Below are 27,979 nucleotides of genomic sequence, written 5' to 3'. Positions count from 1 at the left end.
AACCCATGTAGCGCCCAGAAAGAACGAAGGGTTACTGGCGACCAGGCAAAATGTGGAGGAACTGTGGAAGACACTGGGGGCAAAAGGATACCCAGGAGTTGTCCCCAGTCCTACGGGTGGCAGGATTTGGGATTGAGTCTTGGGATGACGACAGATACTCTTTTGTTAACTCCATTCTCTAGTTCTGAAAAACCCTCGGAGGTCCACATAAAGAATCAAGGTGTGTCCGTGCGCATCAGCAGACCCGGACCCCGCGCCCTGGTCCCGGTCCCCCAACGCCTCGCCTGGTCTCGGTGCCCATCTCCTGAAAGCGCGGCACCTACCGCACCGCCCGCTCGGCAGCCACCCCCCGGGCTCGCGCCTGCGCAGAGCGGACCACGCGGAGGCGACGGGGGCGGGGCTGCCTCAGGCTCCGCCCCCAGGCGCGGCCTGAGAGCCGCGGGGAAGAGCTTTACCGCACTCACAGGCGGCGCTGGGCAGAGGCGGTCGTGGCAAGATGAATGCAGGCTCAGACCCCGTGGTCATCGTCTCGGCGGCGCGGACAGTCATAGGTGAGTGGCTGGCGGGTAGGCGCGGGGTCCGGGCACCCTGCGCTTCAGTAGTCGCGCCGAGGATCGGGCCTGTGTGGTGTGGGAAAAGGGTGGACAGGAGGGGTCATAGTCCGGTCGCGACCCCCAGTACTGCCGGACGGCTCCGGCGCCCAGCGTCTCCCTAGCCCGGGCCTGCGGCGCCGCCCCCTGCTCGCCTGCTGCGCTCGCTCCGCCCCTCGTCCTCGAATTGGCTCCTCGTGGTAGAGCCACTGTGCTGCCAAGCCCTCCTATTGGCTGGCACAGGGAGGCGCCTTCTTGAGAGACCCCTGATTGGCCAGCTCCGGGAGGCGCCATCTGTCAGCTTGTGGTCGATGGGGCTGAACCACTGGTGGTCTGAGCCCAGGCACTGGGCGGAGCGGGTCTGGTAAAGCGACCATCAGCTGTGGTTGCCTCCACCTCCTTAGTGCGGCAGAACCCTTGGCCCGCCAGAGCGCCGGCTGCTTTTGTTTGGGCAGCGTGGGGCCGCATCCACACCTCCCGTGGTCTTTCTAGATGGCGCCCATCGCCCTGGCTCAGGCTACTGGAGTCCCGAAGCGCGTGGTGGGCTTCTGCAGCGCGCCCAGGGTTCAGATCTCTGCTCTCTCCACAATTCTTTGTAGGCTCATTCAATGGTGCCTTATCTACTGTGCCTGTCCAGGACCTGGGCTCGGCTGTCATCAAAGAAGTCCTGAAAAGGGCCACAGTGGCTCCGGAAGAGGTTTCCGAGGTTATATTGGGACATGTTTTGGCAGCAGGTAACTCCTGAGTGACCTCAGGAAATGATAGGTTTATTAGAAACAGCCCCGCCCCCCGCCCCGCGCACACACCACACACAATTGCCTCCATATATTTGCCCCAAATTCCCCCTGCTAGGATTTATCCTATCTTCCTTCTCCCAGCCTTGTAACTTCTTCAGCTCAGGATTCGGCTTCTTTACATGCTTTTCTTGAATGATCCTACATCACTAACCTACACTGCCTTTCCATTCCTTAGAAGCAGGGCCAGCCTGATACATAGAAGAAATGCATTGTCCTCCACACATCAGTGAAAATGTATTACATTCCTCCTATGTGTCTGCATTGTGCTTATCACTGACTGGAGGAAGATGAGTCCTGAGAATGCCCCCATCGTACTTCCAGTTCCTGCTGGGTTTATAAATCAGTGATCAGTGACCATACCTAATTTGATATTAATACTCATTTTGGGGATCTAGGAGTGTAGCTTAGTGGTAGAGTGCATGGTTACCATGTTTGTGGTAATGGGTTCACTTTCCCGCACCAAAAAAAACAAAAATATTAGTTCATATTCACTCAATACTATAAATTCTAATTAATTGTAGTAATAATTCATAATACCCAAAACTAACTTCTGCCCCTACCCTGTCTGAGACCTGATGCATTTTTCTGTGTACAGGTTGAATATCCCTTACTTAAAATGCTTGGGACCAGAAGTGTTTTCAATTTGTGTGTTTTTTTTTTTTTTCAAATTTTGAAATATTTGCGTATACATACTGAGATATGTTGAGGCTGGGACTCAAGTCTGAACATGAAATTCATTTATGTTTCATATATGCTTTATACATACAGCCTGAAGGTAATTTTATATAATATTTTTAATTGGTTCATGAAAAGTTTGTGTCACAGCTAAAGAGCCTGGAAGGTGTTTTTTTTCCCTTGGGAACCTGACTTTTAACTTTGACCTGTCACATTAGATCATGTGTGGAATATTATGACATGTCAGCACTCAAAAAGTTTTACATTTTGGAGGATTTTGTATCTTCAGAACAGACATACTCTACCTATATTTGAAGTTCCTCTTCCTAATTCTGCTCAGCTTCTTTCTCCTTATGAACCTTAATAGATTTGTATGAATTGTGACACTTTATCATGACTCTCCAGGACTTTAAAGTATGACTGTAACAACCTCAGCCTGATTGTGTTCTGGCCCCTTCCTCCTTCCTGTTTTCCCAGACCTGTAATTCAGATTTTTTCATTTTTCATAGGGTGCTTCACTACTGGTTTCTCTCATACCTCCTTCCATGTTTCATTGACTTCTTTTTTTTTTTTTGATACCAGGGATTGAACTCAGGGCCACTTGAGCACTGTGCCACATCCCAGCCCTGTTTTCTTTTTGTATTTTATTTAGAGACAGGGTCTCACTGAGTTGCTCAGTGCCTTGCTTTTTGCTGAGGTTGGCTTTCTTGTCTCAGCCTCCCAAGCTGCTGGGATTATAAGTGTGTGACTGATACCTACCCAGCTGTTTCACTGACTTCTATAGTATATCTTACATAATTATGATAAAAATAAACGATTGTGGGGGTTGGGGCTGTGGCTCAGTGGTAGAACACTTGCCTAGCATGTGTAAGACACTGGGTTCAAACCTCAGCATCACATAAATAAATAAAATAAAGGTATTGTGTCCATTTACAACTAAAAATGTAATTAAATAATTTTAAAAAATAAAAAAAAAATATATGGTTGTGAACTTGGGCATGGTGGTGCATGCCTGTAATCCCAGTGGCTGGGAGGATCACAAGTTGAAAGACAGCCTCAGCAACTTAGAGAGGCTCTAAGCAACTTAATGAGACCCTGTTTCAAAATAAAAAACTTGAAATGTGGCTCAGTGGTTGAGTGCCCTTGGGTTCAATCCCTGGTTAAAAAAACAAAAAAAACCCCTAAAACAAAAAACCCCAGCTTTGTTTATTGAAGGCCTACTAAGTGCAGGGCCTCTAAACTCTATGCTAAGTGTTTCCCTTTTGCCTCACTTAATCCTTTTAATAAATGTGTTGAATCCTAGTATCTGCATTTTACAAATGAGTAAATGAGACTTTGAGAGGTCAAGTAACTTCCCAAGGTCACAGTTTGAAGTGGAGGTAGCACGCAGACACAGATCCACCATACTTCTTAAACCAGGTATCTTCCACAATCATGTAATAAATATTTAATGAGCACCTACTGTGTGCCAGGCACTAATTTAACAGTTAGGGATAAGCACTGTGTCAGATAGGAATCCTCATTTTCATTCTATTAAATGCTAGCACTATTATGTTCAGTAATCATTTCCTAAATTTAGGGTTTTGTCTTTTTAAGGTATTAAGAATTTCTTTGTGGAGGAGAAAGCTTCTATCTGTTAAATATCTGAAGAGCAGTACAAGGCAATATATATTCAAGGGCTAGACTGACTCATGGAGACTTATAGGCCTTTGTGATTTCAGTGCAACTTAGCTGTGGGCTTTCAAAAGTGGCAGGTGGCATAGTTGGCAATTTTACATGTAGTTGCACCCTGATATTTTATCTTTCTCCTTGATTGTGTAGAGTTTTCTGTTCTTCTTCCAGGTTGTGGGCAAAATCCTGCTAGACAAGCCAGTATGGGTGCCGGGATTCCATACTCTGTTCCAGCGTGGAGCTGCCAAATGGTCTGTGGGTCAGGTCTAAAAGCTGTGTGTCTTGCAGCCCAGTCTATCAGGGTTGGTGACTCCAGCATTGTGGTTGCAGGAGGCATGGAAAGTATGAGCAAGGTAAGTCCTTTGAAAAAATGCCTCTCAGTGACCTCTCACTGATAAACTTGTGCCCATACTATTGCAGAATAAGCTGATTCGTATCAGAACTGTAATCAATAGTAAGCCAACAAAAATTGGACTCAACCTTGACCCTACCTAAGTGTGTATTAGTCTTCAAATTGGAAGGGAAATTCCATTTGAAGAAAAAACCTCTCAACTGGAACAGAACCCATTTTTTCCAAAGTATTGTTACTGAAGCATACAGTATTTTCTGAATCAAACTCATAATGTTAGTTGTGTCCTTGGTTTTAAATTTCTTTCCATTTTGAAGAAAGTTAAAATTAGATGTTAAATTTTTTTAGCATTTATTTTTAGTTTTAGGTGGACACAATATCTTTATTTTATTTTTATGTGGTGCTGAGAATCGAACCCAGTGCCTCATGCATGCTAGGCGAGCGCACTACCACTTGAGCCACATCCCCAGCCCCTAAATGTTAACTTTTATCTTCCTGCATATGACAAGGAGAAACCCAGGGACCAGACTTTGTTGACCTTTTGGAGGTAAACAATGTGGAAAAGAGAACCGCAAAGCAGTGCTCTTCTCCAGTAGGTTTGCCAGGTGGGAATTGTCTCACTAAGTCACATCCTCTAATTGCTACAGAGGTGAAAAGACAAAGGATATCCCCTGCTTTCTACTGAGGCGGCTCAGGTCTGATCTGGGAATCCACTAGTCGGAGGCCAGTTCTCACCTATTGCAGAGAGTCAGAAAGAGGCAGAATGAAGGTAGCAAAAATGATCAGTGATTTTGATGGGATCCTATGATATACTTTCTTTTTTTTTTTTTTAATGTATTTTATTTATAGACAAGAGTTTGGTGAATTGCTTAAGGCTTCCCTACGTTGCTCAGTCAAACTTTAAACTCTCTTTTTTTTTTTTTTTTTAAGAGAGGAGAGAGAGAGAGAGAGAATTTTTTATTATTTATTTTTTAGTTATTGGCAGACACAACATCTTTGTTGGTATGTGGTGCTGAGGATCGAACCCTGGCCGCATGCATGCCAGGCGACTGTGCTACGGCTTGAGCCACATCCCCAGCCCATGATATACTTTCTTAAGTGCTTTTGTACATATCGTCACAAAAGCCCAGTAGGATTGATGACATTATTCCCAATTTATGGGGAAGAAAATCGATGCCCAGAGTCGGCATTTAAGCACAGCTTTTGTTTTGTTTTGTTTCTCTGAGATGGGTCTTTTTTGTTTTTTGGTACCAGGGATTGAACTCGGGGACACTTGACCACTGAGCCACATCCCCAGCCCTGAGTTGCTTAACGCCTCACCATTCCTGAGGCTTACTTTGAACTCTCGATCCTCCTACCTCAGCCTCCCCAGCCACTGGAATTACAGTCAAGTGCCACTGTGCCCAGCTTGAGAAGGGGTCTTGCTGTGTTTCCCAGGCAGATCTCAAAATCCTGAGCTCCTTTTGAATCAGCTTCCTGAGTGCTGGAACTTGGGCATGTGCCACTCTGCCTGGCTAAATACAAGTCCTTTGGATCCAAGCCCATTACTCTTTCCATTCGGTTACAGGTGCCAGTGAGTTGGTGGAAGTGAACAAATTTCTACCCAGAAATCCCTCTTATTAGTCAACCTACTTATTCTCATTATATATATTATGTCTCCTGTCAAAATAAGTAACACATTGTTAGCATTATGGAAGCCCTTAGGTGAATGCTTCAATTTACAGATAATTAGTTCCCTCTCTGGAAAGAATAATGGGATTCTGTTTCTTTTTTTTGAGGGGGTGGTGGTACTGGGAGTTGAACTCAAGCCCTCTACCGCTGAGCTATATCCTCAACTTCTTTTAATTTTATTTTGATCTTATTAAATTGTGCATTCTGGCCTTGAACTTTGATTCCTCCTGCCTCAGCCTCTTGAGTAGCTGGGATTACAGGTATGCATCACTATACCTGGCTACAAATGGGATTCTTAAGGAAATAAGACACCAAATGGACAGGGTTGAGGGAGCCGTGGTAGTGGTAGATGGGAGAGTAGTCATTCCCTTTTTTATGGACCAGGGATTGAACCTGGGAGCATTTCGTGCTGAGCTACAGCCCCAGCCCGCCTCTTTTTTTCTTTGCTTTTATTTTGAGATAGGGTTTTGCTAAGTTGCCCAGACTGCTTGAACTTGTGATCCTTTTCCTCAGCCTCCTGAGTAGCTGGGATTACAGGCATGTGCCACTGTTTCTGGCTTAAATCCACTTTTATTTCTTGTTTCCAGGCTCCTCATTTGGCTCACTTGAGAACAGGAGTAAAAATGGGGGAGATGCCGCTGGCTGACAGTATACTCTGCGATGGTCTGACAGATGCATTTCACAACTATCATATGGGTATCACAGGTAAGGCAGAGGTAGCTGAGAATACACTAACTTTAAAAAGGTTGAAACAAGTCAACCTCCACATCCAGCAGCCAGCCTACTTGACCTTTGTCTTGACTGGAAAGCTGAGTGTGGAATGGCACCCAGAGGACCCTGATAAGTGTATGGTGTTCAGTGCTTTATGGTGATCGGCTGCTAGCCTACATTTCCTTTGGGCCTCATGCCAGAAAGTGGTCACAGTTGTAGATGCCAGTGTTCAGAACAGGGCTTTGGAGGATGGAGTGTGTTCAGGCAAGGAAGTAGGCCGTGCCTCCCAAATGCCTGGGCTAACTGACTCCATCCTTAAGTTCCCACACAGTGTCCCCCAGCACTATGTCCCATGGGCCTGGCAGAAGGCAGCTATCAGTACAAAGTGTGTGGCCACAAAGTGGGCCAAGAAGACTGAAGCCAGAGAAAAGAAAGCCAAGATGACAGATTTTGATTATTTTAATACACGAAGGCAAAGAAAGTGAAGAGAATAATCAAGAACAAAGTAGGAAACGTCACAGGGCAGCGCTCCTGAGAGTGTCCCCTGGAAACCACTTGCTGGAATGCTGCTGGTGTAGCTTTGGCTGCTGCTGCTTGAACCTCCTCCTAACCCCTAAGAGTCCCTTTTAATCCCTCCTCCACTTTTAGGTCATCTGTCTTCAAGCTTCAATACTTTCTTTTGTTTAATCCACTGTTCTTGAGGCTTTCAAATGAGTTTTTCATTTCTTTTCAAAGATTTCTCTTTGGTTCTTTTTCAAAATCTATATTTTTGAACTGTTCATTCACATTCTGCATTGTTTTCTTCAATTCATTCAACTGTTTGAGTGCTTAAAATCATTCTTTTGAATTCCTTGTTTAGTATTTCATCCACTTTAATATTTCTGAAATCTGTTATTATGGAGTTATGAACTTTAGGTGACATTACCTTTTTTTTTTCTTCTATTTCTTGTATTTCTATGTTGAGATTTGCAAATCTGTTGGGATTAATCTCTCTTCCACTTTTATGTGGTGTCCTTCTTAGTATGAGGCTTTCTTCTGCTAGCGAAACATGGGATATTGGTTTGTTGAATGTGTTGAGTTTATTTTCATCTGGACTCCGTAGTGTGTAATCTCCCTGTAGCTTCTTTAGTTGTGATTTGTGGGTTTGCACAGAGTGTATGTTTCAGAGTGGGCAATACCAAGAGACGCTCTGGTGCTTCAGAGTGGGTGGGCAGCACAATATGTGGGATGTGTCTCTGTGGCCACTTCTATCATGAGAGTGGCAGTCCTATCAGGAGCTGGAGATTTCCAGATGCTATTCATAATAGCTCTGTTATAAATGATTATGATGCTGGCTGCTTCTGTTGTGTTGAAGCACCTGAAGCTCTTTTTCTGGTACCGGGGATTGGACCCAGGGACACTTAACCACTGAGCCATCCCTAGCCCGTTTTTTAATATTTTATGTAGAGATAGGGTCTCACTGAGTTGTTTAGGGCCTCTGGGATACAGGTGTGCGCTACAGCACCTGGCCCTAAAGCTCTTGTTCTCTTTACTGGAGACTAGTGCAGATCTGGGTGCTTCACCAGGAAGGGCAGCAGCTAGATTCACGGCTCCTCTGTGGGAATTGCCTACCGTCCTACCAGCCCTGTACAGTGGGTCAGGTATGGCTGTGGTTGATGTAGAGGACCCACTTAGATGCGATGTCAGCCACTGTTGTGCGTCTTCTCTCTGCACCACTGTGGAGTTTTCTGCCTGGGATCCAGCATGGGGACAGGTTCACAGCTTAGGGCTCATGTCCCTCTTCTTTAAGTAGAACTTTCTGCCAGGATTTGAGCGGACTTCTGTTGTAGCTCAGAGGCTGAGCGTCTGTCCTAGTGTGCATGAGGCCTTGAGCCCAATTTCAGCACTGGAAGAAAAAGAGAGAGAATAAAGCAAAACGAAAACAGACAAAACACCACGGGGAGAATACTTACATAAAAAAATAAAAAGGAGAAGGAAGAGAAAGATAGTGATACAAATAGAAATAAAAAGGAAAAAAATGAGAAAGGCACTTAAAAATTTAAAATGAAATAAAGTAACAGACTAAAAGAAAATAAATAATAAAAAGTAACAATGACAAAAAAATAACAGGAGTCAATAATTCCTCCTGGCCAAGGTGCTCAGGAAGGGCTCAGTGAGGGCCGCTGGTCATGAGCTGTGCCCGTCATCTCCCTGGGTCTCCTAGGGTTGGAATCCACCAAGTACTGGGTGAGGGTCGGGGATGGGGGCTGTAGTTTGCTGGAATTTCCTCAGCTCTCAAACCAGTTGGGGTGCATGCAGGCTGTGTCAGATCTTTCTTGCCCAGGGAGTTAATGCAGATGTCGGCTGTGCCAGAGGTATATTCTCTTCAGAGGTTTTAGCCTGCACATCCAGGGCCTGGCAAATGCTGGGCTGTGGCAGTCAAGAACTTCTCACCAAGTTTAGGTGGAAAGCCACCTGTCCCAGGAGTATATTTGTTCTGGAGGTTTTTAGTCTGTGACCCAGAATTGTGGCAAATGTCAGAGCCTCCCAAAGTGGGAGTGGCAATTGAATCACTGAGTTCTGGGCTGATTGAGGATCCCGGGAACCAGGTGATCTGCTATCCTCAATCCCAGTGCCTTCAGACCTGGGCCCTGCAGAAACCAGACCAACTGGTATTGCTCCCCATCACAGGAGCCAGGTTCACTGAAACCACTGATTCCAGAGTGCTCTCAGCAGTGTAAAGCTCTTGGCAAGTTTGTATTGGTGACACTGCCCCAAACCAGGAGTGTCTCATGTGACTGCATTTCCAGTCAACATAGCTGGGTGTTACTGGAGAATGTAGGTTTTTTTTGTTTTTGTTTTTTCTTTTCAGTTTTTGGTGGACACCACATCTTTATTTTATTTTTATGTGGTGCTGAGGATCGAACCCAGCGCCCCACGCATGCCAGGTGAGCGCATTTCTGCTTGAGCCACATCCCCAGCCCTGGAGATTGTGTTTATGCCAGCTTTTGTACCCCTACAGTAGTATAGTTGCATATAACAGGATCTTTCTCAAGATGGCTTCTGGCTGTAGCTTCTGAGAGGCTGGGAATGCACTGAATTCCTTCTCTGAAGCTGGCTTATTGTGCGGTCTCCAGGTCACTTATTTACTTAAGCTATTTGTCCAAAGGTTGCAGCCTTCCTGGTCATGCTGTGACTCTTTTTCACCTTCACCCCACCCCCCAGTGGGGAGCATCCCCTTCCCCAGTTGCCCCGTGCCAGGTGCTGGGGTCTTCTGCTTCTTTGGCTTTCTTCTCCCTGGTTTCTGGTTTTCATCAGGTCTGGTTTTCTCTGTCAATGTCAGTGGTCACCATGGCCACTTTCCCTCAAGCAGTTACATTGCTGTTGTTTTGTTTCTTTTCTGTGGAGGAACAGTTAGTGCATGGGGACCCCTACTCTGCCATCTTCCCAACTTGCTAATCATTTTTATATCCCTACTTAGATGCATAATTCCTCTTTAATGAAATGAAATAAGTATTCTCTCCACTTTGTGAATCCTTGACATCAGATATGTTAGAGAAGGGACCTACTCGGATTGGGGATATGGCTCCGTGGTTAAGTGGCCCTGGGTTCAAATTCCCATACCTCCCCCCCAAAAAAAAACCAATAGTAATAGAATTGAGATGTACCCCAGGTTTTCTGGATCAGTCTCCTCATTTACCAAATGAGGAAACAGGGCCTCCAAAGAGTGGTTCTTTCTGTAGTAGAGGCAGTATCAGATACAAACCATTACTTCTGGTATGCTGAGAGCCACAGCCAGCCAAAAGGAGTGGTTAAGAGGTGAGCCAGCAAGCCATTAAGATGATGATAATTAAATTATAATTGCTGTGACTGGATGATGCTGGATTGAAACAGGCTGTGTATTGAGTTGTATATGGACCCTGCTGTCGGACAATAGGGCGGCTTCTGCTGCCTCAGGCGCCTGCTACTTTGGAGTCCCCAGTGGAGTTCTGTGGGGTGCCCGTTGAGTTCGGGTGGAGCCCGGTGGAGGGTGAGAGAGTTCCCAGGGAGGCGCGTGGAGTGCTGGCTGAGTTCGGGCAATAAAGTTGTTCCTGTTGGAACCTACAAGTGCCTCGTGGAGGCTCGATTATTTTGTGCCCTGCCAGACTGCGGCACTGGTACTTAACTATTTTTTTTGCACTCCACGTTACATATTAGCCAGCTATCTAGAAGGCCCCTGGTTTTATGTTTATTGACAATGCAATTGGTAAATCAAAATAACTCATGCTTTTTTTTTTTTTTTTGGTGATAGGAATTGAATGCAAGGACACTTTGCCACTGAGATACATCCCAGCCCTTTTAAAAAATTTTATGGTGAGAGGGCCTTGCTAAGTTTTTGAGGCTGGCTTTGAATCTGTGATTCTCCTACGTCAGTCTCCTGAGTTGGTGGGATTATAGGTGTGTGCCACTGCACCCATCTCCATATTTTTTATTGGGGTACTATAGTTGTATGCAATGGTGGAATTCATTGTTACATGTTCCTACATGCACATGACAACATAACAATATTATTTGGCCAATATCATTCCCCAGTGGTTCTCCCCTCCTGCCTCCCCCTGGCTCTTTTCTTTACTCTCCTGATCTCCCTTTGACTTTCATGAGATTCCATACCCTACCACCTTTTCCTTTTTCCTCTCCACTTTTGCATGTGAGAGAAGGCATACGACCCTTGACTTTCAGAGTTTGGCTTATTTCACTTAACATAGTGTTCTCCAGTTTATTTATTTTCCTGTAAATGATATAATTTCATTCTTCTGTGTGGGTGAATAAAACTGTATTGTGTATATGTACCGCATTGTCTTTATCCAGTCATCCATTGACAGACACCTAGGCTGTTTCCCTAGTTGGGCTATTGTGAATTTTGCTACCATCAGCATGGGTATGTGTGTATGCTATAGTATGACGACTTTAATTCTTCAGGATAAATACCAAGAAGTGGTATAGCTGTGTCACATGGTTCCATTTCTAGTCTTCTGAGGAATCTCTGCAGTGATTTCCACAGTGGTTGTACTGATTTACAATCCCACCATCAGTGTAAAGGTGTTCATTTTTTCTCCACATACTCTCAAGCATTTATTATTGTTTGTATTCCTGATGACTGCCATTGTGACTGGTGTTGATGAAATCTAAATCTCAATGTAGTTTTGATTTCATTTTCCCAATTGCTAACTTTGTTGAACATTTGCATGTATTTGTTGACCATTTTTTTGTATTTCTTCTTTTGAGAACTGTCAATTTAGTCAGTTTAGTTCATTTGCCCATTTATTAATTGGGTTATTTGGTTTTTTGGTGTTAAGTTTTTTTAGTTCTTTAAATATTCTGTATATTAATCCTTTGTCAGAAGAGTAGCAAAGGTTCTCTCCCATTCTATAGGTTCTCTTCATATTGTTGGTGTTTTTCTTTTCTTTTTTTCTGTGCAGAAGCTTTTAATTTGATGCCATCCATATATTAATTTTTGGCATTATTTCCTGAGCTTTTAGAGTCTTATTGACAAAAGTTATTGCTTGCACCTATATGTTAGAATGTTGACCCCACATTTTCTTCTAGAAGTTGCAGTTTCTGATCTTATTCCTAGGTCTTTGATCCAGGGTAGAGCTAATCTCATTATTCTACATATGAATAACACCATTTGTTAAAAAGGCTCTTTTTCTTCTCTAGTGTTTTCAGCACCTTAGTCAAGGGTCAGATGACTGTATCTGAGTGGGTTTGTCTCTGTCTTCTATTCTGTACCATTGGTTAATTGTCTGTTTTATGCCAGCACTTACAGTTTTTGTTACTATAGCTCTATAGTATAATTTGAGGTCAGGTATTGTGATGTTTCCAGAATTTTTTTTATTTTTTTATTTTTATTTTTTTTTTTTTTACTTAGAATTGCTTTGGCTTGGGCTGGGGTTGTGGCTCAGCAGTAGAGCACTCACCTAGCACATGCGGGGTATTGGGTTCCATAAAAATAAATAAGTAAAATAAAGGTATTGTGTCCAACTAAAAAAATATTTAAAAAAAAATTGCTTTGGCTATTCTGAGTCTTTTATTCTTTCAAATGAATCTTAGGACTGCTTTATCTAGTTCTGTGAAGAATGTCATTGGTATTTTGATGGAGATTACATTGAATCTGTATATCGATTTTGGCAAAATGGCCATTTTAACAATATTAATTATCCATGAACATGGAGGGTCTTTCCATTTTCTTGGGTTGTCTTCAATTTCTAATATTCATTGTAGAGGTCCTTCATCTCCTTGGTTAGGTTATTCCTAGATGTTCATTTACTTGTTATTGGTCTGTTTAGGTGTTTTTTGTTCTCTTAATTCAACTTTAGTAGGTCATATATATCTAGAAATGTATCCATTTCTTCTTGGTTTCCAATTTATTGGAGTTTTCAAAACAATCCCTAATATCCTTTGAATTTCTGTGATGTCTGTGGTGATTTCTCCTTTTTCATCTCTAATTGTATCAATTTGGGTCTTTTTCTTTTGTTAGGCTATGGGCTAATCAATCTTGTTTATCTTTTTCAAAGAAACGATTCTTTGTTCATTGTTCCTTTTTAGATGTTTTTCTCAATTTCATTGATTTTTGACTCTGATAATTATTTCCTTCCATCTATTGGTTTTGGAATTGGTTTATTCTTTTTCAAGACCCTCAAGTCAAATGCATCATTAGATTTATTTGGGTTCTCTCTGATTTTCTTATGTGACGTGACACTCAGCTATCTTTCTTCTTAGTGTAAGGGTCCGGCGAAACGTCAGAGGAAGAGACCACAAAAGACTGTCTTATGCAACAGCAAAAGGGTGGGTTTATTTGGAGACCAGCATGCTGGGGCCCAGAGCTCTCTATAGCAAAGAGAGATAGAGCCCTGAGAACAGCTTAAGCAGAGCTTATATACTTTCCTTGGAGAGGGCAGGGAGAGAAGTTACATTTTGTAGTTTGGAAGTTGGAGACAGCTCTTTCTGGGAACAAGATTAGCAGACAGTCCACAGTTGGGGACAGCACATTCTGGGAACAATTCTGTGAACAAGATTAGCAAACAGTTCTTAAGATTTCAACAGTGTTTTGTTAAGCATATAGAGAAACGGAGTGACAAGTACTTATTTTATTAACCTTTCATTAGAACTGTTCTAATAATGTCCCAGAGGTTCTGGTATGTTATATCACAATTCTCATTGGATTCTAAGAATTTTTAAATTTCTCCCAATTTCTTCTATCACTTATTCATCATTCATAAGTGTGTTGTTAAATCTCCATGTGTTAAAATAGTTTTTCTAGTTTTTTTTCCTAATTTCATTTTATTATGATCAGATAAGATGCATGGACTTGTATCTTTTTCTGTGTGTCTGTATATGCTGAGTTGCTTTGTGGCCTCAAATATGTTCTATTTTGGATGTTTTCACGAGCAGATAAGAAGAAAGTATATTAAACTGATGTCAAATGAAATGTTCTATAGATGTCTGTTAAGTCCATTTGATTTAAATTTTTTAGGTCCAAAGAATCTTTACTGCATTTATGTTTGGATGAGTAATATACTGATGGGAGAGGTGTGTTGAGATCATCCACTATTATTGTACTGGGGTTGAGGCTTTAATTTCAGTAGTGTCTGTAAAGGCAAACTCTTCTTTTTGATATAAAACCAGTTAGTCCATATCAAAGGAATGTTGGCATTAGAAATCATGAATGAAAGCTAAAACTAATGAAGAAGTTTAATAAGAAGATATTTTGCTAGACTTAGAACAACTTCCCATAACTTACTGATTAATTATAAATGGAAAAATAGTACCTGTAGAGTTAGAAACCTGGCAGATACCACTGTAACTAGGGACCAAATCTGACATCACCTGGGATACATTGATTACTCTCATGTTCTGACAAGATTCCTGAAAGATCATGCCATCATTTGGTGGTATTCTGCCTTTAAGCAAAATTGTCACATATAAGCTTGAGGAAACATGAGACAACCCAAATTGAGGACATTTGATAAAATAGCTGGCCCGTGCTCCTCAAATTTAACATGCACAAGGCCCTGGGTTCAAATTTCCAGTTAAAGAGGAAAAAGAAAATGTGTAGTTCAAAGTCCTTTTCATAGAGCAGACCATGCTGAAGAATCTCAGAGCTGGAAGAGCAAGTTTATGAAACACAAAGGTAGTCTAAAGGGGCTGGGGATGTGGCTCAAGCGGTAGCGCGCTCGCCTAGCATGCGTGCGGCCCGGGTTCGATCCTCAGCACCACATACCAACAAAGATGTTGTGTCTGCCGAGAACTAAAAAATAAATATTAAAAAAAAAATTCTAAAAAAAAAAAAAAAAAAAAAGGTAGTCTAAAGAATGTTCCAGATTAAAGGATACCAGAGATGAATAGTTAAATGATGTAATACATACTCCTGAATTGGATTCTGTACTGAAGAAGAAAATATCTTCCTATTGACTAGTAGGATGATAGGTTAAATTTGAATAGGGACCAAGAATTAGACAGTAGTATTAAATTTTCTGATTTTTATAACTGTGGTTATGTTAAAAAAAAAAAAAAGGCCTTGTTTTTGGGACATGTACACTGAAATTAAAATTCAGGGGTGAAAGGACAGTGTATCTCCAGCTTTTACTCAGATAGTTTGGAAAGAGAATGTTAAAGCAAATGGGGCAAAAATGGCCTGAGTCATTGCAGCATTTTCAGATCGCTGCCAGGACAGGGCATTACAGACAACGCCCAGCATTGCACCTCAGCCCACTAGGAAGCCTGCTAGTAGGTGTGGTCAGCACTGCTTTAAGTGTGGACAGCTTGAACTACCAAAAGCCAGTTTAGGAAAATGTTGGGTTTTACTTTGTTTTTCCACAGCTGAAAATGTAGCCAAAAAATGGCAAGTGAGTCGAGAAGATCAGGACAAGGTTGCAGTTCTGTCCCAGAACAGGACAGAGAATGCACAGAAAGCTGGCCATTTTGATAAAGAGATTGTACCAGTATTTGTATCTTCTAGAAAAGGTGGGTAATAAAAACCATAATTTAAACCTTGACCTATTTATAGTAAGAATCATATATAGGAATTTTTATACATTTTTATCTTAGGTTTTTCAGATTGCAAGGATATATCCTGGTTATATCTGAATGTAGGGGAGAGGAGATGCTGTATTTATGGGACATGGTAACATAGAAAACTGTTATCAGCCATTGGCTTGTGATTATTAAGGGGCAACAGCTGACCAATTTCCCATATAAGCTAAACTAAACCTTCTCAGAAGTCAACATCCATTAATTCCTGTTGCTTCTGTGTTGACTCATATTCTAGAGAATGGATCTTCTAGAGAATGGTCACATGTCATTGTCTAACACAGAATGCTGCAATCAAGTTCCTTCATTGATAACTGACATCTTACCTCCAGGCAATCTTGAGATTGGCTGTAAGACTTCCTGATTCACTCAGTTTTAACCAGCCAAAAGTGCTATGATGCAAACTCTAGCACCTTTTGCTTTTACATCTCCCTTAGGAAAGGTTACGAATTTGGAACGTATAGTAATTGTACTTTTCTTCTATTGGAATGAGTGGGTATATATTAACAATCTTTCTGCCAAATATGAATCCTCATTTCTGGGAAACCTATCATTCCCAGGACACTCAATCTAAATCTTGGCTTCTCTTCTTGTAGGTCTCACTGAAGTTAAAACAGACGAGTTTCCTCGCCATGGGAGTAACCTTGAAGCCATGTCCAAGCTAAAGCCCTACTTTGTTACGGATGGAACAGGAACCGTCACCCCAGCTAATGCTTCAGGTTCAATTTTTGATGGGTATCTGGGGAGATATATTTTATGCAAGGTCTAACAAGTGAAGTGAATACTTTTTTATACACAAAATGGTTCTTAAAATTCATTTTAGTTTAAGGAAGAATTCTATTTGATCATTAACCTATATTGAATTTGATTTCTTGGTAGTCCAACTAGACATAGAAAATGCAGTACAAGGCTGGGGATGTGACCCAAGTGGTAGCGTGCTCGCCTGGCATGCTTGTGGCCCGGGTTCGATCCTCAGCACCACATACAAAGATGTTGTGTCTGCTGAAAACTAAAGAATATTAAAAATTCTCTTAAAAAAAAAAAGGAAAAAAAGATATACAGCTGCCTTTATGCTTTTCTAATACAGAAATTCCTAGTACCCTTCTGTGATTCCTGAGTATATTTATTCCAGTAGAGACTTCCTAAGTCTCTACTACTCCACTGCTATAACCTCTCCATTCTTATCTCTTTTTTCCAGTATGGTAACTGAACCAAGGCACTTTACCAAAGCTGCATCCACAATGCTTTTTTTTTTTTTTTTTTTTTGACAAGGTCTCGCTAAGTTGCTCAGGCTGGCCTTTAAGTTGTGATCCTCCTGCCTCAGCCTCTTATGGTTGGAATCACAGGCACATGCCACCATGCAGGGTCAAACATACCGATTCACGTTTTTTTTAGTATTGGGGCTCAAACCCAGGGCCCCATGCATGTTTCACAAATGCTCTACCACTGAGCCACATTCCTAGCCCCAAATAGCTTTTCTAAAGTCTGAATTGTGGCAAATGGCTTTGCCAAGATGGCCAAGTAATTTAATGTCTTCAAATGGAAAAGTGAAATTCTTTTAAGTAAAATTAATGAGCATCGCGGAAATGAAGTCGCTTACATTTTATAGGAATAAATGATGGTGCAGCAGCTGTGGTTCTCATGAAGAAGTCAGAAGCTAACAATCGTGGGCTTTCACCTTTAGCAGAGATTGTTTCTTGGTCACAAGTAGGTGTGGAACCTTCCATCATGGGAACAGGACCTATTCCAGCCATAAAGCAAGCTGTAAGTGTAACTTTAGATCTCATCCTTCACTCTAGGTAAGAACTCTTTAGACCAATAATCTGTGTTTCTGTATTCAGTTCACTTCACTTCTAATTTCTGCTTAGTCTTTCTACTACTTGGGATGCCAGGATTGTGCTTGGTTTTGTCAGGTTTCATCGGCTCTTTCCCTTTGTAAAACACAAGTCCTTATTGGTAGCTTTGAGTTGTTTCTTACCATGAAGAGCAGCATTCGGCTCTTTTCTATTCCATCACCTTACATGGACATTACTGACGCTACTGGTTATAATATTTATGAATTTGGAATTTTTGAGGGATGTTTTTAAACAGCACACCCTTAACCTTTTGGATAGAACTAAATCATTGGGCTGATCTAGGAACACCACATAGTGGTAATTTAAGAGATCCTTAAATGTGGAACATTATCTTCGTAAGTCAACAAACAAGGTTTAACTTTAAGCCTTTCAACCAGACCTATATCCCATTTATCTTTCTTTAGGTTGCAAAGGCAGGCTGGTCCCTGGAAGATGTTGATCTGTTTGAAATTAATGAAGCCTTTGCAGCTGTCTCTGCTGCAATAGCTAAAGAACTTGGATTAAACCCAGAGAAGGTAAATAAAAAGAAAAACCAGTATAATGAAAATATGAAATTAGATATTTTTAGGGTTGTCTGCTTTTTTTCTTACAAAGCATGACTATATTAGTTTAACAAAGGGGGAACTGTGGTTGTGGCTCAGTGGTAACGCACTTGCTTAGCATGCATGAAGCACTGGGTTAGATTCTCAGCACCACATACAAATAAAGGTCCATCAACAACTACAAAATATTTAAAAAAATAACAAAGGTTGTCACCAATGCATATCAAAGGTTATGATTTTATTTCTAAGCAGTCATGATGAAAATTGAGCTTGAAAGTTTTGACACTTAAGTGGACAAAGATATTTGGGATTTTAATCTCTATCTGGAGATCAAGGGATCTAAGAAAAATCTTTTTCTTCTTAGGTCAACATTGAGGGAGGGGCCATCGCCTTGGGCCATCCTCTTGGAGCATCTGGCTGTAGAATTCTTGTGACGCTGTTACACACATTGGAGAGAACTGGTGGAACCCGTGGTGTTGCTGCCCTGTGTGTGGGAGGTGGGATGGGAATAGCAATGTGTGTTCAGAGAGGATGAAATACTTAACAACCACACTACTTAAAGCAACCTGAACTTTTTAAACTAATAGTTTGTGATAACCAAAGTGAGGATGGAGACCATCTTCACAAAACAGAAGTTGATAGCATGCTGTACTTTAATGTATACTACTCAAGGTATAAGACATTGCATTCAACATTGTTATAAATAAAAGGGAGATTCAGATCAGTCATCAAGGGCTCCAGAGTGAACAGCATCTTCATAACCTCCATGCTTATCATCTTTACTTTCTGGGTGTAATTTAATAAGGTCATCAATCCGAAGAATGGTAATTGCCGCTTCTGTTGCAAATTTCAAGCTCTTCACTTTAACTACGGTTGGTTCAAACACTCCTGCTTGCTTGTTGTCTCGAGGTTTACCATTGATCAAATCAAGACCAATCCTACAATTAAGGTGAAATAACTGATTAAATGATTTCCCACAGGTTGCTTAGGTGGCCTGTTAATTCCAATTATTCCATTCAAATATTAATCTTGAGAAATACTGGCTTTATGGTTACACTTAACAAACACAGCACTGTGCAATACAAAAAGGAAGAAACCCTGTTCCCAGACATCTAAAACACGTTATGTGCTGCATGATAACATTTTGGTCAATGAAAGCCCAAATACAAACACTGGTCCTTCCTAGAAGATGATTACTATTGCCTATACGTTACAATGTTCTCATGATGATCACTGTGAAAAGGAGAAAAACTATATGCTTACCATTTTAGATTTTTACGTTCTGGATTAACTTGAGCCTCATTATGAAAAGCTCTTAACTTTGCAACCAGATCTATGGAGTCTTGGGCAGCATTAACTGCCAGTGTATTAGGAATAACAAGAAGAGATCTTGCAAACTCTGCAATAGCAAGCTGTTCCCGAGAGCCCTAAAAGGAGAAGATAATTAGGTTCTTTTCAAAAAGGAAAATCCTAAGGTTCACAGCAGCAATTAAGATCCCAGACAAAGCATGTTAACAAAATGCCAATTATAGCCCCTCTTGAAAATCAACTCTTACCATGCTGGTTGCATAGTTTTCAAGGTAAATGGAAAGGGCTGCTTCTACAGCACCCCCACCAGGAACGACAGATTTCGACTCCAAAACTCTTTTCACCACACAAAGAGCATCATGTAAAGAGCGCTCCATCTCATCACACATGAAATCATTTGCTCCACGTAAAATAATCGATGCAGATGTTCGTGCCTTAGTACTAATAAGAACAAAAAGTGAAACTGTTAAAAAAGAACATTTATGAATACTGTACAAAAAGAATGTCTAGGGCTGGGATGTAGCTTTGTGATAGCTCTACCACAGTTGTCTAGCAAGCTCAAGGAATTGGGGTTCAATCCCCAGCATGGTAAAAAGTGAAAAAAGAGGGCTGGGGTTGTGGCTCAGTGGTAGAGCATTTGTCCAAACAAAAGAATATATATATATAAAATATAAAACACTGTCTAGACCATGCAGAAGAGATGAAAGTAACTTCACCTCAATTTACAATGGCCCAATATTGTTTTATCCCACGCGTATAACTGCTTATATCACTGAGAGACTATAGCAGCAAATAAATGGGAAGGAAATTTTTTACTCAATGAAATCTGTATAGCTTTAATTTGGAAAATAGTTCTTACTTTTTGATTAAGATTAATTCATCATCACAAATTCTCTCCTGGACCACTTCTTCTGCTTGTCCCAACATTGTAGCTTCAAAAGTTTCTTCACCTTCCAAATTGGCCAGGGTTGACAGAATAGTTGCTATAGGAGTTAAGAAGATCTCTAAATATTGTTTCCCATGATATTAAAGTCTTAAGAAACATTTATGATAAAAGTGATGCATTACAAATTAAAGGTTTACAGCTAATTATCAGATAATTAATAAGAGTTATATTTTATACTAACATGAAACTATATCATTTTGAAGTGAATAAAATCAGTTTATGAATTCCCAACAAACTAAAGAACTTTTCCAGTTCATGAAAAATAGCTCTATATTTATTGTTGCCAGTGCTGAGTGTTTTTGAAGCTACTCAGTGCCAGTACTCCAATGTAAGGCTTGTGCCAGGGAATGCATATCAACACAAGGTTTTTTATTCAAGATCTTGCGGTTGTAGTACCTCCAGAAGCTTTAGCAATACGCTTAAGATCCTTTTTCAAAACTCTTCTAACTGCCATGGCGCCAGCCTCCACAAAGTACTTCAGACACATATCATCAATTCCACCAGTGGTCAGAATAACGTTGGCACCAGTTGCCAGGATCTTCTGAATTCTCTCCTTGGTGATATCTGATTCTCTACAGAGAAAGTATTTTCGTTAACTCGTTACTTTCTGTTTTTTAATACTACAACTCTTAACTTCCGTCAAATACTTTTCACAAAGATTAGTGTAGCTCAATTGTGCAGTGCTTGCTTAGCATGCACAAAGACTTGGGTTCAATTACCAGCACCACAAAATAAAAACTCCAAAATACTTACCATGAAATAACTGTAGGCTAAGTTATATCAACTGTTCTTTCCTACCCAGAAGCAAAATTAAAATTAACCACTTTGCTCTCCTCAACTCCAATTTGAGTTCCTATCAAGTATGGTTAGAAAGAAATAAGAGGCCCTGCCTTCAAGAATCTTATAGATTAAAGAGTCTAGATGGCTAAGATGCTGGTGTTTCTAAGCAACAGTAGTATTACCAAATCTCTTTTTACATGGAGTGAGGACCTGAACCCAGGGCCTCATGCATGTTAGGTAAGTACCAAATACTGTACCTCTGAACCATACCCCGCTATCCTTTGAATCTGTATTTTCAAAAGGATGCCAATGTCCATATGAAAGTTGCAGTGGAAAGATTAAGGACTGAAGACAAGGGGACAGTAACTGGAGAGACAGAAGTATCTCTCATGAGGACCCACAGCATGAACGAAAGTCAAACTACAGGCACAGGTAAATGGGAGGTATGGGCTTGGGGCAGGTTGGAAAATAAAGAGCACAGTTTGGGATGTTGTAAGTTTAAAGTCTCTGTTATTCAGGGAAGGCTACAAAGAGGAAGTCAGTATATAAATCATAAGCAACTCTAGTAAGGAAATACAGATTCAAAGTCAATATACAATTGAAGTCATGGAGTAGATGAGATTATTCAAAGATTTTTTTCAAATAGTCAATCATGCATTCATTTTGGTCAATGACAGGCCAAATAAACAACAGTGGTCCTATAAAAAATTATAATGAAGCTGAAAAATCCTTATCACCTACTAGCATTATAGCAGCTATCTTGTCACAATGCAGTGGACACACGTATGTAGTGACGATTATTATAAACTAATGACACTTATCAGTTGTATTAAAGCACAATCAAGCACAGTACATAAAACTTAAATGATCAAAAACGACTGTTACTCGCCTGTAGACTTACCATACTTATTGCCTCTGCCTCTCAGGTGAGACTACAGACTACAAGTATGTACCACCATACTTAGCTTGTTTATTATTGTATAGAGTACTACTTACTCACCCGGTCTACTAAATAAGTACTGTGTACCAGATACTGAAGAACCAAGGCTACAAAGCCAAAGAAATAATTCCATCTCTATATTCAGAACTCACATTACAGTTGTATACATAGCAGAAACTGTGTAAGCCCAAGAAGACAAAGACTGGGAATAACCCAGATTGAGGGAAAGCCTCCCCTCTTTAAAGGCATGTTAAGACAGAATTGGCCAAAGGCTTGATAAAGATCAAGAAAAAGGAGGCTGAAGATGTCAACTGACCTTCATGCTAGTGTTATTATTAGTGACCCTGACACTGGAGAAGAGGGATGAAAAAGGGATCGAAAAGTAAAGTCCCAGCAAACATGTTTATATCACTCTTGTGGCACCTGCTTGATAAGAAAGGACAGGGAATAACTGTATCAGGTGGATGAGCAAAAAGCTTTAAGGACAGGAGAGCTCCAAGTGGAATCCAGCAAAGGAAGAGTTGAGTTAAAGATGCAGTTGTTAAAGAACAATCAATGAAGGAGGGCTTTAAGGGAACAGACTCTGGAAAACATACTGCTGGAGAATTCCCCTATGATAGAAGGAAAGAGTAAAAGGATACACATGCATATAGATTTCGAAGATGGGCAGCATTTCTAGCTTTTGGCAAAGATTTCTTGCAGTCTTTGGTTAGTTGTTTATTCAAAGTAACCAAATAGCAAAAAGTAAATAAATAAATTAAAATAAAAATACACTTCCAAGAAGAAGTAGAGAATAGAACAGCAGATATCAAAGTCTGGGAAGGGTGTGGGGGAGAGATGCAAAAAGTTTAATGGGTATAGGGACAGGAAGAACAACTAACTGCAGAGAGGATTCTGAATGTTCCCAATACAAATAAATGTCTGAGGCAACAGATGATGATTATCCTGGTCTGATCATTACCCAAAGTGAAGCCACACTGCACTCAAATATGTAGTTACTACATGTTAAAAATAATAGTAATAATAATAAAAAAATGAATGTGGATAAAGTGGAAGAAAGCCAGCAAAATCCCTGGGAGCAAACTACCTTCACAACTAGCTCTTCCTGTATGCCAATCGAGTAACACCATCTGCAGTCCATAGTATCCAGTATACAGTAACAAAAAGTCTGAACTGCTTCTTTGAGGAAATAGGTTCTTGGCTTTTATACCTTTAATCTCAAATCAATTCATAAAGCCAAAAATTCCACAAAAAGTTCAATTTTCACAGAAGTCATAGCACCCCAAATCCCTTTTAAAACATCATCACATTTCCTATTTTTTTCCTAGAGGTTCATGTAGAACAGTTTGATTTGGGTAAATGTTAAGTTTTCCAAAACTCTGACTTAAAGTCCAGTTCTGTAAATACTATGTTCTGCCACACTGTAAGCCATCAGAATGATGACTGTTCTGTCCTATGAGAAAACTCATTCTTTCCAGTCTACTGTCAGGAGTTTTACAAACACTCCTAACAAAGGTAAAAAATCTCTCAATATAGCGCCAGGTGCAGTGATGCGTATCTGTAGTCCTGGCAGAGGAAGGCTGAGGCAGGAGGATCACAAGTTCAAATCCAGCCTCAGCAAAATTGAGTTGCTAAGCAACGCAGTGAGACCCAGTCTTTAAATAAAATACAAAATAAGGCTGGGGATGTGGCTCAGTGGTCGCCAAGAACCTGTGTTCAATCCCCAGTACTAATAGATTAAAAAACAAAACAAAACAACCCCTCAACATACCTCTGTCTAATTTGGTCCAATTTTTCAGGGTCTGTAATAATCACTTGTACACCAAGCTTCATTTTTGTTTTCTGTAGGCTGAAGTCAAGGCAAGCAATTTTTGCATTAACTATTCTCTTGGGCATGCCTATAAGTGAACATAATATTTTGTGATAACTATAACAATATTCAGTTCATATAATACACCTATTCCTAAAATTAAAAGAATAAAAATTATTAAGCCTTAAATATAAAGGCATTAAGGGGAGATAATTTCTTTTAATTTCCACTCATCTTAACTTTTTTTATGTGCTCAAGTTACAAAAGATGTATTTTAACTATAGAAATCTCATTCTATGATTAAATCTCAAACCTTACCCTGAGATCCCACCACACAGTTAAGTGCATAGCCACTGATCAGCATGCTCTCCATCTGACTTCTCCCATGGGCTTTCAGAATATTAACAGAATTGATAGGATAGCGAGGCTGGCCTCTTATATCTGTGTATTTAATAGCAAGTACAGCATCTACTACCATATTAGAGAAGAAATCACCATCTCTAAGCTGATAGTTAAGGATAACAACAGAACGAATGAACAAAGGGTACACATAAAAAAAAAAAAAAAAAATCAAAGGCAATTGAAAGTGACTTTCTTTTTAGCAATTTCATCAAAGAAAAAAAATTTACCAAAGTGGCTTATTACTTATCACCATCCACAATTCATATCACTTACACATGCTTTACATTATATTTTTACCCTTGAAATACAAAGAAAACAACAGGCAATTTCAACACAATGTCATGTCTCTGACAGATTTATCAATTTGCATTAAATTGATATTTAAAACTTTTACTGTTTAAAAAAACCCCCCCAAACCTAAATCAGGTTCAATCCCTTGCACTCTACCCACCAAAGGGGTAGGGGTGCTAAACTTTACTTGGATGCAAGGATACATTCCAATAATTTTGGAAGACATGGAAGTCTTAGCAGCATTAATCAGGCAATCTCTTCCAAGTTCATCTGTGTTAATAATTAAGTTTTCACTGATATAGCGCACTGCTTCCCTGTTTAAAATAATGGACAGAAAAAAAAAAGCCAATTCAGTACTCAAACCTTTTAATGTTATCACATTAAAAAAGACACTTTTTATATTTATTTTTTAGTTATGAGTGGACACAATATCTTTTTTTTATTTTTATGTGGTGCTGAGGATCGAACCCAGTGCCTCACATATGCGATGCGAGGCCAGTGCTCTCCTCTGAGCCACAATCCCAGCCCTAATGTTAATCACATGTAACAGTTTCAAAATTTGAAAGGAAAGGACTTTTTGTTCAGCCATTTCATATAGAAGGAGAACACTTGAAAATCCTCCCTCTTCAGATCATGGCAACTTTAATCTATCCCATAAGCATAGCCACTAAAGTCTATTATTAGAAGAAAATGTGGTAGTCATATGGGAAAAAACATTACTGGCTCTAGTTCAAGTGTTACTTGGTTGTTAAAACACAACTTTTTCAAACCAAAATTTAATTATTAATCAAAACGTTAAAACACTATTTATAACTACTGTGTCAAATAAAAAATTCCTGAGAATGCAAACAATCTTACTTGCAAGCAAGTCGATAGCCACTAATAACTGATGTGGGATGAATTTTCTGTTTGACCAATTCATCTGCATTTTTCAGAAGTTCTGCTGCAATAATAACCTGTTGAGAAAACAGTCATGCTAAGATGTCTGGCACTGGATATATCATGCACCCACAAAAGCAACACTAAAGTCGTCAGGTATTATTAACCAGAATGGTGAGTGATGGAGAAATGAATAAGTGGCTATTAAAAATATGAAAAAAGGAAAACATTACAAAATATTCTGTATGTCAATGGCCAAACCCAACAGATGAAAGTCAGAAAAATGTTCTAAGAAACTAGTTCATCAGTAAAACGGAAGACAACAAATACATCTATTACCTTTAGAGATTAAATGCCCAATGGAAGCTAAATTGCTATTGAAATGACTTGGACTGTTTTAGACTTTTGGGTTAACTCCTTTTAAGGAATGCTAAAAATGTCTTTTAATTAGGCTTTTAGAGCTAAGGATATAGTTTGGAGGCAGACTGCTTGCTACATCCAATCATTATGACTGCCTTTTGCATGCAAAATAAATAAATAGTATTTTTTAAAAAAACATATATCATCCTCTCCTTCATTTTTCCCTCCTCCTTTTGGTGGAGTTTGAACCCAGGAGCATTTAACCACTGAGCCATATCCCTAGCCCTACTCCCCCTTTTTTGGGTACAGGGATACTGGGGACTGAACCAAGGGGCACTCAACAACTGAGCCACATCTCAACCCTTTTTTGTATTTTATTTAGAGACAGGGTCTGGCTAAATTGCCAGAGACTGGCTTTGAATTTGTGATCTCCCAGTCTCACAACCTTGCAAGCTGCTGTGATTACAGGTATAGACCACCAGCTGGGTCACGGGGTTCTTTAGATAATTACAATAGCAAAGATTTTAGACATTTCCAAGCCTCAGGTGATGGTGGGTAAGAGAAAATACATTTCAGAAGCCATAAAAAAAAAAAAAAAAACCCTTATGTATTAATACTAAGAGAAAAAAAAGTCCCCCAAACGTGTGAAATCCAATATTTAAAATGACGCTGAATTTAATTAGTTTGAGTTTCTTTTCTACTTTTATTGCTCAAACTAGCTATAATTATCAAGTTTTGTTTCTGAAGCACTGCTTGAGAAACATACCGTTTTCCTTTTTAAATATATAACTTATTTCTGGCCCACAGCTTCAAATGGGATAAAAATAATTATTCTTTAGCCCCTCTCCCAGGCGACTACCTACCACTGAGGTAGTTCCATCTCCAACTTCTTTGTCCTGCAGATCAGCCAGCTCACAAAGAACTTTAGCAGCAGGATGTTCTACCTCCAGTAACTTCAGGATGGTAGCACCATCGTTTGTAATGGTTACATCCTACGGAAATTTCCAGGAAAAGTGAGATAAATTCAGATATCCTTATTATGACACATTCATCTTTGATATACTTTCCAATATCAGGTTCTGAAGAAAACAACTTGCAGAAAAAAAAAAAAACTTCATATCTTTTCTTTTTAGAGCAATCAACACAACAGATATACTTACACCAATATCATCCACCAACATTTTATCCAAGCCAACTGGACCAAGAGAACTCTTAACGATATTGGCAATAGAAGCTGCAGCCATAACTGTAGACAGTTAATGAAAAAAGTACAGTAAAATCAGAAATGCACAGCTCTAAAGGACAGTCATCTCACCCACAGAAGCACAATAACATCTCACAAGCTCCAAACTGCTCGGTTCTACAAACGCGTCCTAAGGAAGGGGACGGGCAAATTTCGTCCTGAGCGTAGGAGGGACGTCCCGTTTTTAAGGGTTCGCTGCCCGGCTGGGCGTCCCGTTATTCTACGGCAGTCGCCGAGGGTCGGGGCGACTTCCGCGGGAACACGTCGCCCCGAACTACGCGGGCACTCGCCCGCCTGCAGTTCCGACTGGGCCTAGTCGCTGGTGGACGATCCCCGACGGACAAAAGGGGGCGCGGGCGGCGGGCACGTGTCTCCGCACCGCTCCCGCGAGTTGGGAACGCCGGCGGCGCCCTTGGCGTCCTCCCCGACGGCGAGGCCCCGCACGGCGACAACCGCCCGGGTCGCACCGGGCCGCGCCCTCGGGAGCCCCTTCCGCCGAGGGAGACGCGAGGGCGAGGGCAGGGAGCCGCGGGCCGCCCGGGCAGGCTCAGGCCTCGCCCGCCCTTACCGTTCTGGGAGCGGATGGCCTCCCCAGTGCTGCGGTCCCCAAACACGGACAAAGGCCCCTCCATCTTCGCGGCAGGGTTTGCGTCGAATTTCACTCACACCGCGGGCAACCCGTATCTTAATCCCCAGGCCGGGCGGTGGCCACTAGAGAAGTGGCGGCGGCGTGGAGAGACCCGAGCGGCGCCGCGGGGGCTGCTGGGTAACTCCGCCCCGCCCGCTGCCTCACTCCTCAGGCTCGGCCGCAAGGCCTGGCGGGAAAAGAAGGGCGGGAACCGGGAGAAACAGGAAAACCAGCTTCAACTCAACGGAAATCAGAGGACCAAAAAGGGGCAGGTTCAGTAATTTTGCCCAATTAGAGACCGGAAGAGAAAGGACGCTGAGGGAGGAACGGTTGTCAGGAGTTGGAGGACGCTGGAAGTAGGAAGTACTCTTCTGCGGGCAAGGTTACGCATGCGCGTGTGCACATTCTCGTATCTTCTGGAAAAGTTGGACAGTGGGGCGGAGTTTGAAATTGTGTTACAAGAACGAGGCGGGCTCTTCTTC

At 41.1% G+C, this 27,979-nt stretch overlaps 2 protein-coding genes and 2 non-coding genes across 4 annotated transcripts; 1 reads left to right on the top strand and 3 right to left on the bottom strand.

Moving 5' to 3' along the window:
• The first annotated feature begins 394 nt into the window (after positions 1–394).
• On the top strand, positions 395–18,638 carry Acat2 (acetyl-CoA acetyltransferase 2). The gene is made up of 9 exons (XM_005321419.4): positions 395–551; positions 1,190–1,324; positions 3,905–4,086; positions 6,341–6,458; positions 15,303–15,446; positions 16,109–16,231; positions 17,122–17,276; positions 17,773–17,883; positions 18,275–18,638. The coding sequence occupies exons 1-9, from the start codon at positions 497–499 to the stop codon at positions 18,443–18,445; spliced, it is 1,194 nt and encodes a 397-aa protein (XP_005321476.2). The 5' UTR covers positions 395–496; the 3' UTR covers positions 18,446–18,638.
• Tcp1 (t-complex 1) lies at positions 18,546–27,672 on the bottom strand. The gene is made up of 12 exons (XM_005321418.4): positions 27,438–27,672; positions 26,787–26,872; positions 26,490–26,618; positions 25,246–25,343; positions 24,591–24,701; positions 24,013–24,194; positions 23,656–23,782; positions 20,561–20,736; positions 20,078–20,201; positions 19,467–19,659; positions 19,174–19,337; positions 18,546–18,848 (listed from the first exon to the last, which is right to left on the bottom strand). Exons 1-12 carry the CDS (start codon positions 27,499–27,501, stop codon positions 18,632–18,634), a joined length of 1,671 nt encoding a protein of 556 aa, XP_005321475.2. The 5' UTR covers positions 27,502–27,672; the 3' UTR covers positions 18,546–18,631.
• LOC120889374 (small nucleolar RNA SNORA20) lies at positions 19,895–20,022 on the bottom strand. Its single transcript, XR_005733281.1, has one exon. It is a non-coding gene; the product is annotated as a small nucleolar RNA SNORA20 (small nucleolar RNA).
• On the bottom strand, positions 24,959–25,098 carry LOC120889379 (small nucleolar RNA SNORA29). Its single transcript, XR_005733286.1, has one exon. It is a non-coding gene; the product is annotated as a small nucleolar RNA SNORA29 (small nucleolar RNA).
• Positions 27,673–27,979: the final 307 nt, after the last annotated feature.

Source organism: Ictidomys tridecemlineatus, chromosome 8 (assembly GCF_052094955.1).
Source record: "Ictidomys tridecemlineatus isolate mIctTri1 chromosome 8, mIctTri1.hap1, whole genome shotgun sequence".
NCBI lineage: Eukaryota > Metazoa > Chordata > Mammalia > Rodentia > Sciuridae > Ictidomys > Ictidomys tridecemlineatus.
Note: the sequence above shows the minus strand (reverse complement) of the source record. Positions and strands in the feature narration are given on the sequence as shown.

Coding starts and splice junctions, on each gene's coding strand:
- Acat2 (XM_005321419.4), top strand. CDS start 497: ATGAATGCAGGCTCAGACCCCGTGGTCATCGTCTCGGCGGCGCGGACA. Junction 4,087..6,340: donor GCATGGAAAGTATGAGCAAG/GTAAGTCCTTTG, acceptor TCTTGTTTCCAG/GCTCCTCATTTGGCTCACTT. Junction 15,447..16,108: donor ATTTGTATCTTCTAGAAAAG/GTGGGTAATAAA, acceptor CTCTTCTTGTAG/GTCTCACTGAAGTTAAAACA.
- Tcp1 (XM_005321418.4), bottom strand. CDS start 27,501: ATGGAGGGGCCTTTGTCCGTGTTTGGGGACCGCAGCACTGGGGAGGCC. Junction 20,737..23,655: donor TTGGACCAAATTAGACAGAG/GTATGTTGAGGG, acceptor CTTTCTCTGTAG/AGAATCAGATATCACCAAGG. Junction 19,338..19,466: donor AAAACTATGCAACCAGCATG/GTAAGAGTTGAT, acceptor TTCTCCTTTTAG/GGCTCTCGGGAACAGCTTGC.